The sequence below is a fragment of the Chlamydotis macqueenii genome, chromosome 16, assembly GCF_036417535.1.
Source record: "Chlamydotis macqueenii isolate bChlMac1 chromosome 16, bChlMac1.mat, whole genome shotgun sequence".
In the NCBI taxonomy this organism is placed as follows: Eukaryota; Metazoa; Chordata; class Aves; order Otidiformes; family Otididae; genus Chlamydotis; species Chlamydotis macqueenii.
The window spans coordinates 15466156-15478830 of NC_141571.1; the positions used below are offsets into that span (position 1 = coordinate 15466156).

A 12675-nucleotide genomic window follows, 5' to 3' on the forward strand; every position below is an offset into this window, starting at 1 on the left:
AACCTTTCCTGGGTCTCGACCAGATGGACCCTAAGCAGTGAGGGGTGGTCAAACCTGGCTGAGCCCCTCGCCCCATTGAAGCCCTGGTTGTTGCAGTGGGCTGGCTTGCTGGTGAGAGGAGCAGGTTATGCTAGGGAGTAACCCCCCCCCCCCCCCGGTATCTCAGTTTGTAAAAGATGCAAGCAAGGAATAGAAACAATTAAAACTTGCTTCATCCCGTTATCTGTTATTTTAAGTCTCATCCTCTTGTGTCCCATTTTAATGCACTTTACTGAAAATACTGGCTTCTTATTAGTCTCTTGGCTGCCCTTGGCACTCCTCTGTTCCCTCGGGGACACTCAAGTTCATCTCCTTGAAGTACAGAAATAGGACACTTTGAGGCAAAAATCCTGTGCCTGGAGCAATTCTCTTTTTTTGGACCAAAAAAAAGAAAAAAGAAAAAAAAAAGTAGCTGCTGTTGTTCCCAGAATAAAGTATTTTTAAATGCGGGATTGTTCAAACCTGCATGTCTTCTGCCGACCCTGCCCCAGTAACACAAGGCTGGTGCTGACCTCCACGGTAAGGAGCAGCACGGGGAGCAGTGTTAACATATACAACTCTCAATTTAGGTACAGTTTAGTCTTGGGAACTGCGAAAATAATTAAAAGTCTGGGGTGCGCGGCCGGTGTGTGCTGGCACCTCAGGGCCCCGCGGCCTCGGGCCTCCACAGCGGCCTGCGCTGGGCCAGGCCCCCGGGCTGGGCGGGCTCGCTGCCGCCAGGCCCAGCGCTGATAAAGGGCGGAGAAATGGGCAAAGCCTGCAAGGACCCGAGCCCTGCGGGTCGCCCGGGCGGGACCGGGAGGAGGGCTACTGGGTCCCGGGGGCGGCTCGCCCGGGCCCGCCGCTCCCTCACGGCCCCGCGTTTCCCGGGCAACCGCGCGGTGCCAAGATGGCGGCCGGGGCCGGGCAGGAAGGAGGCGGGGGTGGGGGGGAAGCGGGGAAGATGGCGGCGGGCAGGGGCGGGGCCGCTCTAGGCGGCGGGCGGGCGGGCTCTATGGCGGCGCGGCGGCCGAGGCTGCGCACACGTGGCCCCTCCTCCCTCGGGCTGCGGGCGCTGCGGGTGCGCGAACGGCACCGGTACCGGCACCGGCATGGGCGTGCATGTGGAGACCATCGCCCCCGGCGACGGTGAGCCGCGGCGTGCCCTTCCCTCTTCCCTCCCTCCCCTCCCCGCCGGACCGGTCCCGTCCCGTCCCGGTGCTGGTCGCGATGCCGGTCCCGGTGCGGGTCCCGGTCCCGGTCCCGGTGGGCTGACGGTGCGTGTCTCCCCGCAGGACGGACGTTCCCCAAACGCGGCCAGACCTGCGTGGTGCACTACACGGGTGAGTGCCGCCCGCTCCTGGGCCTGCAGGGCGGGGTTGCCCCGCCGCCACCGGGGCAGGGTCCCGCCGACCGAGGGACGCGGTGGGGTCTGTGCGTGTCCCCCCACCCCCGGCCCCGGCAGCCCGCGGGGGTCCCGGGCGCGGCCCGTGTGGGCGGCTCGGCTGGGCCGCGGCGCTCCCCGCGGGGGAACCGTGGGCGGGGTGGGGGGGGGGGGGGCCCGGCCCGTGGGAGGGGGGCCCGGCCCCATCGTGGGGCCGGGGGTCGCGAGGGTTTTCCCGGGATGGGGGTCCGGCTGTGCCCGGGCGGGGAGGGGGGGCCTGGCTGTGCCCCGTGGCCGTGGGGAGGCCCCGTGGGAGCCGTCCACCCCCGCCTCTTCCTGGGGGGGGGGGCTTGCCCACCCCTGTGTGGCCCTTTTTTTGGGGTGCACTGGGAAAGGACTCAGGGGGTGCTTGGGGAGCAGGCAGAGCCCCCCGGCCAGCGCCCAGCGGGTCCCTGTTGGGGGGTGGTCCCAGGGCAGCAGAGGCCCTGTGGGCCGTGGAGCGGCCGAGCCGAAAGCCCCGCGCTGGGTGCTCCCGTGGGACCCCCGTGTCGGCCCCCCCGGGTTTGGTGTGTCGGAGCGGGGTGCCCCATGCCAGAGGTCCCTGCAGGGTGAAGCCCCCTCCCTGCCACCATCCCTGCTGACCTAGCCCCTTCTCCCTCCTGGGGGTGACACCAGGGGTGCCCGTGGGGCAGACCCAGACCCGCAGCCCACGCCGGGATGTTTTTAGGGCTGGGCAGTGTGGGGTACAGGTCCCGCCGGGGGACCCCAGTGTGGGTAATGCAGGTGCTTTTGGGGGTTCGGGTGTAGTGTTTCGACGAGGGGTGCCCGGACAGCCAGGGAGGGTCAGACTCTGCACCCTGTCCTCCAGCAGCCTTCTGCAAGCTCAGGGGGAAAGAAACCAACTTTGGGACCCCCCAGAAATGCTTTGGAGGTCACCCTGGGGGTCTCCTCTCCCCCTTGGCCGCCCGTCGAACAGCTCTGGCTCAGCAGGGTGGCCGCTGTGCTGCGGGGTGAAAGAGTCGATGTATTTGCGGCTGTTTCTGCTCACAACCAGTTCCCCTTCCCGCCCCGGCGCTTTCCGCCCTCGCCCGTGGTGGGGGGCTGAGGGTGCCCCTCTCTGCGGAGCGGGGCGCGGGCAGCCCTGCCTGCCGGGAGGGCTCGGCGGGCCTCCAGCCCCTCTGCTTCTCCTCCGTCCGCCCCGTCCTTCCCTTTCCCTCGTCAGGAGGCAGAGGAAGCGGCCCCGTCTCCCTCTGGCCGCCCCGTTTCCTCCACCGGTGGAAGAACAAAGGGAGGCTGGCAGGCAGTCAAGTGGCTCCCGGCGGGCCAGCCCTGCCGCCTGCCAGCCCTCCCGGCTCCCGGTGCCGTCTCTCTGCTCCCGCAGCTCTGCCGGAGCTCCGCCGGTGTTCCCAGCTCCGGCCCCCGCCCCGGCAGAGCCACCCATGGGTCATCAGCTTCCCGTCCCGGCGCTTCGGGCAGAGTGCTGCGTGGTGACTTGTTCCTGACGGACCCTCCCCAGCAGCAGCGATTCTCCGATTTCCATTTTTTGTTGTTGTTATTGTCTCCTTTTGGCCTTTATCCCCCCAGTTCCCTCAGCAGGCAGCTTCTGCCCCCCCCGCCGCCTCGGCAGGCAGCAGAAATCAAACACCTTCAGGCCCTGACGCCGTTTCTGTGGCTGAACGCTGCCTGCGTCGGCAATGTGGCTCCCCACAGCCTGCCCTGCGAGAGGCCGGCGCGGGGCTCGCCTCTTGGGAAACGTTAGAAACCTTTGATTCCCTGGCCGTGTCACGGCACTCGCCGAGCCCGGAGCAGCATCGGGGAAGGCGGCAGAGCGCGGCGCGGGAGGTGCCTTGCTTCCAGAGCCCCGTGTCAGCTCCGTCCCCGCTGCCCTTTGCTCCGGCGCAGAAACCTGCCGGGGCTGGGGAGATCCAGCTGTGGGTGCGTGGCGGTTCAGCCCTTGCTCCGCTGGGTTATGGGTGTGCAGTGACTTGGTTAAAAAAAAAGTTTTGGGGAAGAAAAGCCCAGTGACTCAAGTGTAGGGAGCGTGGGGAGCCGGCTCTGTTGGCCATCTGGCATCTCCTGCTGCTTCTGCCAGGGCCCAAGCCCCGGCTCTGCGGGAGCATTTCAGCCATTTCGTCCTGGGGCGAGGGGCGAACAGACGGCCCTGGTGCGGGAGGGCTGCGCTGGGGAAGGAGGTGGAGAGAGCGGAGCATCCTCTGTGCCCCAGCTGAGGTTGTGGAGGTGAAGGCGCGTGAGAGGAACCAGGGGAATTGGGCTCTTTCCCCCTCCTTCGGCCCCGAGTCCCTGCTTTTTGTGCGAGGTGGTGCCTGCAGCTTGCGGGGAGCAGGGGGAACGCTGACGGAGAGTTCACGTGGTGGGGTGTCCGAAACAGCCTTTGATGTGAAATCTGCTAGAAAGGGCTGTTAAAGAAACTAAATCAAGGAGAAAGTTCCCCAGTGTGCTTGGGACTGCTTGGAGCAACTGGCGTGGGGTGTGGGAGCTGGTTGATGGGGAGGAGTTGCAGGTTGGGTGAAGAGAGCTGGTGAAGTGGGAGCCGCTGTCTGAGTGTGCGGAGGCTGCGGAGAGAGTGGGGAGACTGCGGGCACCCTGCCGTGCTTCGGGAGGGGAAATGGGAGCCCGTGGCCGTGCTGGGGGGATACTGGGACGGGAGCGATTCTGACTTGGCCAAACAGCTTTGCCCCAGCAACAAAATGCACCCAGCTTCTTGTGTCTTGGTGGGAGGTGGGCTCAGAGCAGGGGCGTGGACGTGCTGGGAGGGTCACTGGATGAACTGGCTTTCTCTGGCAGGGTGGCACAGAGGGGACCGTCCTTCCCCAGCGCCCGTGCGTCGCTGCGCAGGCTGGACGCGGCCTCGGCTGCCGCCTCTTCCTGTTGTCTGCACGGCACCTGGCGCCGTGGCTCCCTCCCCGCTGCGTCTGGGTGCCGCCACGCTCGCGCAGTGGCAGCGAGCGCCTTGTGGTTGCAGACGTTTCCTACCGAGGCGTGTGACCGCCGGGCAGTGGGCTGGGGGAGCACCCCTTCCCCGCCTATGTGGGGGCCAAACGGTGGGCAGAGCCCCCTCCTGCATCCGGCTGTGGATGGCGATGGGAAGTGCTGTGCAGGTGGCTTGGGCGCTGGGGTCTAAAGCGTCTGGCAGAGGTGGAGGCAGGATGTAACCTCAGCTGGGCAGCGCTGTCCTGATGCAGGGGGTTGGAGCGTGCCCTGGTCGCTGCCTGGGTACCCCAGGGCTTTCAGGAAGGGTTTCCCATCCTGTCCCTTCCTCCGGCTGGAGCAGAGGTGCCTGCCGCACTGCTCCGGTCTCTCCCTGCCTCTCCGCGGGAAGCTGGCTCCATGCAGGATCCCCTGGGGAATGGCTGTGCCGAGGATCGGCACCCCGGGATGGAGGGGGTGCAGGTGGGTCTCCTGCAAAACCCCAGCCTGCGGGTTTGTCCCGAAGGCTGCCCCTGCCCGATCCAGTGCCGCTCTCCGCTGCCCTGCCCGCCCAGGGGGCCGCAGCCAAGTCGCACGTTGCAGCCCGCGTTTCCTGGCTGCTGCCTGCCAAGTGTGGCAGAGACCTGGCAGGGCCGCGCGGCCTGCCCGTCCGGTGCTGGGGCTGCTCTCTGGGCGTCCCCCGCTCCGTCCTACGACTGCTGCAGCCCCGGCTGCAGGGCTCTGCGCTCTTCCTCATTGCTGTTCCCCCGAGACCCTCCCGGTGTCCGTATTGCCCAGCTGAGACCAAGGGGATCAAATCTTTCACTCGGGGACCTCTGGAACCCGTCTCTGCGGGCTCTGCCGTCCTCACAGGGCCAGCGCTGGCGGCGGGGAAGGAGCCCTGCCGGGGGGCTGGCTGCTGCTCCTGGGGCTCTGGCAGGGCAACTGCTTTTGCCAGAGGATGCTTTCCCTCTAATAGCTTTAAGATCTCGTTACCTTCTTGCTTGGGGATGGCAGGGGTGAGGAAATGGTTGCTCATACTTGTCCAGGGCTGGAGAAATCTCCCTGGAGCTTCACGGGCAAAAGAAGTGCCCGAGATGAGGGCTCTGTGTCAGATGCATCGGAGCCTCGTTGTTTTCCCCGCTGGCGTGATGGGAGTGTGGCATTCCGGTGACAGAGAGCTGGGACAAGCTCCTGTGTGCAGCCTTGGCCATCCTGGGCCCAGGGAAGCCCAGGTGATCGATCTCCCTGGGCTGCTCCAACCAGCTTAGCCTGTTAATCCCTCTCTCCTGCGGCCAGGGTGCTGCCAGCTCCAAAAAGCTTCCTGAAGCTGGATTCGGACAGGTGAGCTCGGCGACGGGGGCAGGCAGCGCCGTGGGCTCCTGCTCGAGGTCCGCAGCATCTCCTGTGCTGCTGATGGTGCCTTTGCGTTCCCCTGGCTGGGGCGTTAAATGGGACGCACTTCTGCAGGCAGCGAGTGCCCCGCAGGTCCCTGTTTGCCGTCATAAGCAGGGGGGTTGTGCTCTGCGGCCCCCAGGGATTTTCCTCTGCAGGTGCTCGAGGAGAAGGGCGGCAGGCACGAGATGTCCCCTACGTGCTTCTGCAGCCACCCCAGCTCATTGCGATGCCTGAGGGCTCAGAGCTGAGCTCAGGGTCGGCTCGTGTCACGGCCAAGCGGCGCTGCCTGTGCCAGCCGGCACGGCCTGCCCCACGTCCCTGCTGCCAGCGTCCCCGCCGGGTGGGAGGAAGGCCAGCGGACGGGAGCAGGGAGTGGTGCCAGACAGGGCTGGAAGCAGGTTCAGCGACAAGAGGTTTATCCTGGAAGGAGGAAACGAGAAAACTCCAGATTTACTATTCCAAAGTCCAGGGCTGCAGCCTGGCCGGCTGCACTCGGAGCGCTGATTTTTCCTCTCTGTGAAGTTAAAAGCTTAATTTCACTCTGCAGGAGAAACGTGGGGCTGCTGGCCACAACCCCCTGCGTCTTCCTTCAGCCCAGAGGTTTCAGTGCTCGTTACCCCTGCAAAAGTGACCAATTTTTTCCCATTCTATTCTTTCTGCTCAGCGCCTCCCGTCCCCACGACTGCCTGTGTCTGCGTGCCGTTCGCACGGGCTCCCGTCCCGGTGCGAGCCGGGGCTGCGGTGCTCTGACTTGTCCTTTCCACGTTTGCGTTTTTTCCTGCCCGCAGGCAGTGCCTTGGTGAAGGGAAATCACTGTGCCCTGTGTCACTGGACGTGGTTGGTTTTCCAAGATTATAGAGCGTTTTCCAGCCAAGAAAACAGGTTTTTCGGGAGTGAAGAAGTGAGGAGCGTTTACAGGAGAGTTTATTATTGCTCTTATTGCGTGGGGTGCTGGCTCTGCTAATGTGGAGCCGGAGCTGCCTTCTAGGAGCAGCCACTCGGCTGGCTGGAGGACTTGCTGCTCCTATAAGGCAGCTCCAGCTCCGAGATTCCCCAAGAAGGTCAGGCAGGGAGCAAGGGAGGGGAGGAAATTCCTCCTTTGCTCGTGTTGGGGAGTTATATTTAGCCCTGGGGATATCAGCCGTGCTCAGCCCTCGCCACGCAGTGTGTGCTGGAGAGCGAGGGCTGCCCCGGGCACGTGTGTCCAGCGCTTGTGCTGGCTCTCCCCGTCATCGTTCCTGGGTACGGGAGCAATTTGGCTGAAGATCACCAGGACGGGGCTGGGCACGGGGAGGGCTGGAGGCCGGCAGTGGCTGACGTGGGGCACTGGAGCCCTGACTTGTGATTTGGGTGCCCGGGGGCGGAAGCCTGACCATGGCGAGGAGCAAGACGTGTTTGCTGGTGGGATGGGAAGCGCAGGCCTAATCCTGCTGCCTGCACATCATCTGGCAGTGGTGCTGTGAGGCAGGGAAGGGTGTTTGGTTGGTTTTTTTTCCCTTCCACTCTGTCTGCTCTCCTTGTCTGTCCTCGGTCCCAGCCCAGAGGAGCACTTCTCTCTGGGTCCAAGGAGCAATCCTGCCCTGCCCCAGGGCTGCTCCTGCCAGGCTGGATGATGCCCTGGGAGTGCTGGTGGGGGTTTCCCCCCGACTGCCCCGTGCAGGTGTTTTCCCAGGGAAAAGGAGGCTGAGCTGAGAAACATCTTTGACTCAGGGCCATGTGAGCTCTCCCAGGGGTGACTGTCACCCGCTCAGGCTGCCAGGTCACAGCCTGTTTCACGCAGGCGCGCGTGGCTCCGTCCCCGCGTCACCACCGTCTCCCTCCTTCTCTCCCCAGGTATGCTGGAGGATGGGAAGAAGTTTGATTCCTCCCGCGACAGGAACAAGCCGTTCAAGTTCGTGATGGGCAAGCAGGAGGTGATCCGTGGCTGGGAGGAAGGAGTTGCTCAGGTGCCCTGCGTTTCTCCGCCTCGCGATCTTCGCTGCAGGGCTGCGCAGAGCTGTGCGCCTGGGGAGCTGCGGCGTGGGCAGAAATCACTGTGTGCAGCTCATTCTCTATTTTCTTTTATTTTTTTTTTATTTTATTCCCCTGTGTTTTCCACCCCTCCGCCCCCGTGGCGCTGGGAGGTGTGGGTGTGAATATCGCCTTCTGCGTTGCCACCTGCCAGATGGCAGGAGTGGAGCAGGGCCGGGCCCCAGGAACACCTACAGCACGTCAGTGACTCAGCGGTGACATTTCTCTACTGAGTCAGCTCCGAACGAGCGCGGCGGGGAGCGCTCGGGCCTCCCGCTCCCAGCAGAGACGGCTCCGGGCTGCGGAGCCCACGCGAAGGGAGGTCTGGCGGGCACGGCGCGGTGTCGGCTCCTGCACACGACTGCATCCAGCCCCGTGTGCTGCTGGTGACGCAGCACGAGAGTGCCCGTGGCTGGAGGGAATGGCCTGGAGCTCCCTGCCTATCCTAGAAAGCACTCGTGTGAAGGGCATCTCGAGCTCTGCTCCTTTCCCAGCCCCTGCTGCCTGCATTTCCCTGCCGATGTTCTTCCCGTTCCTCTTCTGTCCCCTCCAGCTTGTCCAGCCTGGGTCCTTGCTCTTGCCCAGCGTAGGGAAAGGAGCGGGGACGGGTCTGTCTCTCTTGCTGTCACTCACCCAGTGCTTGTGCCCGTCTCCTGACATCCCTGCGTTTCTCTCCCTGTCCCCAGATGAGCGTTGGTCAGCGGGCAAAGATGACCATCTCCCCAGATTACGCCTACGGCTCTACTGGCCACCCAGGGATCATCCCACCAAACGCCACTCTAATTTTTGACGTGGAGCTCATGAAATTGGAATGACCTACCCCAGCACCCTGTCCTCGGGTAAGGAGGGGCAGCTGCTGCCACGGGGTGTTGGGGCCCTCATTTTTCGCCTCGGGCTAGTGTGGGGAGGTGGGACGGAGGTGACGGCAGTGGGGATGTGAGCAGGATAGGGCCGGTTTCTGGCTGTGGGTAGAAGTGACTCTTGGGAGGGTGGCGAGCTGGGGATCACTACGGTGGTGTGAGCAGAGCTCCCAGCCTGGCAGTGCGGGTTTGTGCCGTGGAGATCGCCGTGCTGGCTGACCGTGCCTCGAGTTCCTTGCGTTCAGCTGCTGCACCGTGGGAGTTGGCTGCCCACTCCTTCTGCTACCGTGTGGGCAGGATGGGGCTGTGCTCTGTGGGCACTGCGGTGCGGGCAGGATGGGGCTGTACTCCGGGGTCTGTGGGCACTGCGGTGCGGGCAGGATGGGGCTGTACTCCGGGGTCTGTGGGCACTGCGGTGCGGGCAGGATGGGGCTGTACTCCGGGGTCTGTGGGCACTGCGGTGCGGGCAGGATGGGGCTGTGCTCCGGGGTCTGTGGGCGCTGCGGTGCGGGCAGGATGGGGTTGTACTCTGGGGTCCGTGGGCGCCGCGGTGCAGGCGGGATGGGGCTGTGCTCCGGGGTCTGTGGGCACTGCGGTGCGGGCAGGATGGGGCTGTGCTCCGGGGTCTGTGGGCGCTGCGGTGCGGGCAGGATGGGGTTGTACTCTGGGGTCCGTGGGCGCCGCGGTGCGGGCAGGATGGGGCTGTGCTCCGGGGTCTGTGGGCACTGCGGTGCGGGCAGGATGGGGCTGTGCTCCGGGGTCTGTGGGCACTGCGGTGCGGGCAGGATGGGGCTGTGCTCCGGGGTCTGTGGGCACTGCGGTGCGGGCAGGATGGGGCTGTGCTCCGGGGTCCGTGGGTGCCGCGGTGCGGGCAGGATGGGGCTGTGCTCCGGGGTCCGTGGGCGCCGTGGTGCGGGCAGGATGGGGCTGTGCTCCCCCCTGTGATTGATGCTTGACTTCTGTTGGAGCAAACGGTGCGGTTTGTGGTGAGCCGGCCGTTTTGGGAGCACGCTTCCTCTCTGCCTTGGCAGCCTTGTCACGCCGGCTCTCTCTCCCAGCAGGTTTGGCACATGGAGGAATCCAGAATCTCAGCTTCAAGAAGAGTGCACATGACTTTGTACGGAGCTTTTCCTGACAGTCCACTACACTCATTGTATAACCTTACACCTTGATTGAACGCCTTTGGTCACTAAGCTTTGCGTCTGACTCTTCCTCCTTGTATCGTGTTTTTATGTCTTTTTAAACTATACGCCGTAAACCTCAACTCTTTTTTGGGTCAAGTTCTTAATCTTATTTTCGTTCCAGGTGTAGACGACGTTTTACCAGTAGCACGCAGACGGGCTGACCTTAGATAGGAGTGTTTGAACAAAAGGAAACCTGTTAGTTACTTGTTTTGGTGCAGATTTCCGTGGTGTTTTTGAACCAGAAATTGCTGCTGCTGCAAAAGCCATAGCAGGGTGGGGCTGTGGAGGACGAATGGACGCGGAGAGCAAAGCAGCGCCAGGGTTGTGTGTAGATACCCTGCCTGGAACCGGGGCAGCGCGGGAGCAGCCCGTCCTGCCCCTGCTCCCCGGGGAAGGGCGCAGCATGGCTGTGGGCACCGTCGGTTTGTTCCCGGGAAGGGGGACTGCTCTGCCATCTCGAGGTGGGCCTTCCTTCCCCCCCGAGCCCACTTCTGGGTTTACGGAGATGGGTTTCCATCAGAGCTCCACTGCACCCTGAAAATTCAGTAGCGTACATTGAGCTTGCTGTAAAGACAAAGGAAAACAGCAGACAAACGGAAGGTGCTGTCTACAGGGGAGGCGGTGGGGCCGGTGGGGAGTCCGCTCCAAGAAAACGCCGCCGTTCCCTCTCTCCCCCCTGGAAAGGAACCAGCAGACCCTGGTTGTCCCCAGTCCGAGCACACCTGACCGTTCTCTCCCGACACCTGATGCTGGTCATCGCCGCTTGTCTGGTCTCATTTGGTGCATAGCTTCCCCCGCTGCTGTCCTATCTGCCCCTCCCTCTGCCCTGCCTAGTGATTTGGTAAGAGAAACTGCCGCCGTTCACTTCTCCACCACATAAAGGTATCCAGTTTTATTATCGCAATAAAAACGCTTTATGCTGGCTTTTCTCAGCCCTGTGTCTTGGAGGTTTTTCCCTCGCCTATCTGTCGCTCAGCGCCGTGGGTGCCGTGCTGGGCTCGCGGGGTGCTGTGGGTGCCGTGCCGGGCTCGCGGGGTGCTGTGGGTGCCGTGCCGGGCTCGCGGGGTGCTGTGGCAGCGGGAAGGGCCAGCCTCTGGCTGTGCTGGCTGGCTTTGAGGTGAGGCTCAGGTGCTTGGCCCTGGGAGCACGGAGGGACGCCTGGGGCTCGCTGGGCTCTGCGGGAAGGTGATGGTGGCCTGCTGGAATTTGCATAATTAATTGCTTTACTGTAACCTATTAAGCGTTGCCCTCACAGCCTCTGGCAGTTGTGGCTGTGACTGGAGCAGGACGGGCAGATGGACGTGCGCTCCCAGGGTCCTTCCAGCTCTGGGAAGCGTCTCGATGTCTCTATTTATTTTGGTCCTGGTTGGAGGCTGGGCCTTGAAATACGTGACGTGGCACATCCAGCAGCTGGTGTTCGCAGGCCAGATCGCCACGGACCTGGGAAGACTCGCGGGGTCTTTTCAGTGCCTTTCCTGGTGACCCCCCACCGCGCCCGGTCGGTGGGACCCCCAAGCTCTCTGCTTCTGGGCTTTGCTGCTGCGGCTCGGACGTTTGCCGGCGGCGGCTGGCGAACGTTGTGCGGCTCACGGTCTAGGCGCTGCTCCGGCACCGCCGTGTGCCAGCGCCCGGCTCCTCTGCCAAGGGCCTTTGCTCCGTTTGCCACGTTCGATAGCGCGGCTGGGATCGATAACGCGGCCAGTCGCTGCTCCCGAGCGGGTTTGTTGGGAGCAAAGTTTGTGTTTAGCTGGAGCCTGGTAAGGAGCTGGAGGGAGCAGCGCCACAGGGCTCCAGGGCCAGGCCCTCCAGCACCCTGTTTGGGAATGTTTGGGAACATCAACGACTGCAGAGGGTGGCACGGATCGGGGCCGTGCTGCGCAGATATTAGCACTCCCCTTAATTGCTCCTCAATTAAGCCGAACAGGGAGCTGCTGGGGCACTGGCATCCTGCTCTTCCCTTCGCTGCGTGGCTCCTGGGCGGAGGCTCCAGGCCAGCTTGGGTTTCCCTTCCTGCAAAGCCTTTCCCTTTAATTATTAACCGGTGCCAGGCTGTGCCTGGTTTCTGGCCAGAGATCAGCCGGGGCTGGGGGGAGCCCGTGGCCTCAGGACCAGCAGCTGCCCCCCTCCCCTGGGCACGCAGCCCCCCACGGCGGCTCCCCCAGCACCCACTGGTGCAGGTGGGGTGCGGGTCCTTCCAGCTCCGGTTTGGTGGGGATGGGGGTTTTGGGGCAGACACAGACCCCCCCCCAGGAACCGTCCTTTGGCTGCTGTAGGACAACTTCCTGCCCCGGCCGTGTTTATCAACGGTCGGGCTGCTCCCGTCCCAGGCTGGCTGAGGCAGCCGGGCACCGTGGGGCTAAAAATAACCCCAGTAAATAAAACGCTTCCTCCTGGCCTGGCACGCGGGAGCGGAGGCGCAGGGAACTGGGACGTGCCCGGCTGCTGCTCTGTGGCGCAGCCGGCCCTGTGCCGGCAAGGTCCTGAGCTGGTGCCACCGCCTCCGGGCTCGGCTGGGTGTCCGCGGGACCCCGCTGCGTGGCTCCTGGGGACGCGGTGGCCCATGGCATCCCCGGTGCTGGCAGCGGGATGCCACAGGTTGGATCCCAGGGTGACGCAGCGATGTCCCACGGCAGTGGGATGCCTGCGTCCGCCCCGTCCCGTGACTCAGGCGAGCTCTGCGCTCTCTCAGGTTTTTCCACCTGTGGCACGGGACTCCCACGGGGCCGTCACGCCTGGCGCGTGCCCCGGGGCCACCGGTGACGGCTGGAAGGGTGCGGGACACGGTGTCCTGGTCACGGTCACGTAAGCTGCACGCGCCTGGGCGGCGAGGTGTCAGGGGAGCCCGCTGCCCATGCAGGGCTGCTCGTGGCGGGGCACCCCGCTTCACCCCTCC

The 12675-nt window shown here is 64.2% G+C and overlaps 1 protein-coding gene across 1 annotated transcript; it reads left to right on the forward strand.

The window, feature by feature from the left end:
* Positions 1 to 1048: 1048 nt before the first annotated feature.
* Positions 1049 to 10714, forward strand: FKBP1A (FKBP prolyl isomerase 1A). Its single transcript, XM_086760446.1, has 5 exons — positions 1049 to 1167; positions 1314 to 1361; positions 7562 to 7674; positions 8425 to 8577; positions 9660 to 10714. Exons 1-4 carry the CDS (start codon positions 1131 to 1133, stop codon positions 8551 to 8553), a joined length of 327 nt encoding a protein of 108 aa, XP_086616572.1. The 5' UTR covers positions 1049 to 1130; the 3' UTR covers positions 8554 to 8577; positions 9660 to 10714.
* The last annotated feature ends 1961 nt before the right edge of the window (positions 10715 to 12675 follow it).

Coding starts and splice junctions, on each gene's coding strand:
- FKBP1A (XM_086760446.1), top strand. CDS start 1,131: ATGGGCGTGCATGTGGAGACCATCGCCCCCGGCGACG. Junction 1,168..1,313: donor GACCATCGCCCCCGGCGACG/GTGAGCCGCGGC, acceptor GTCTCCCCGCAG/GACGGACGTTCCCCAAACGC. Junction 1,362..7,561: donor CTGCGTGGTGCACTACACGG/GTGAGTGCCGCC, acceptor TTCTCTCCCCAG/GTATGCTGGAGGATGGGAAG.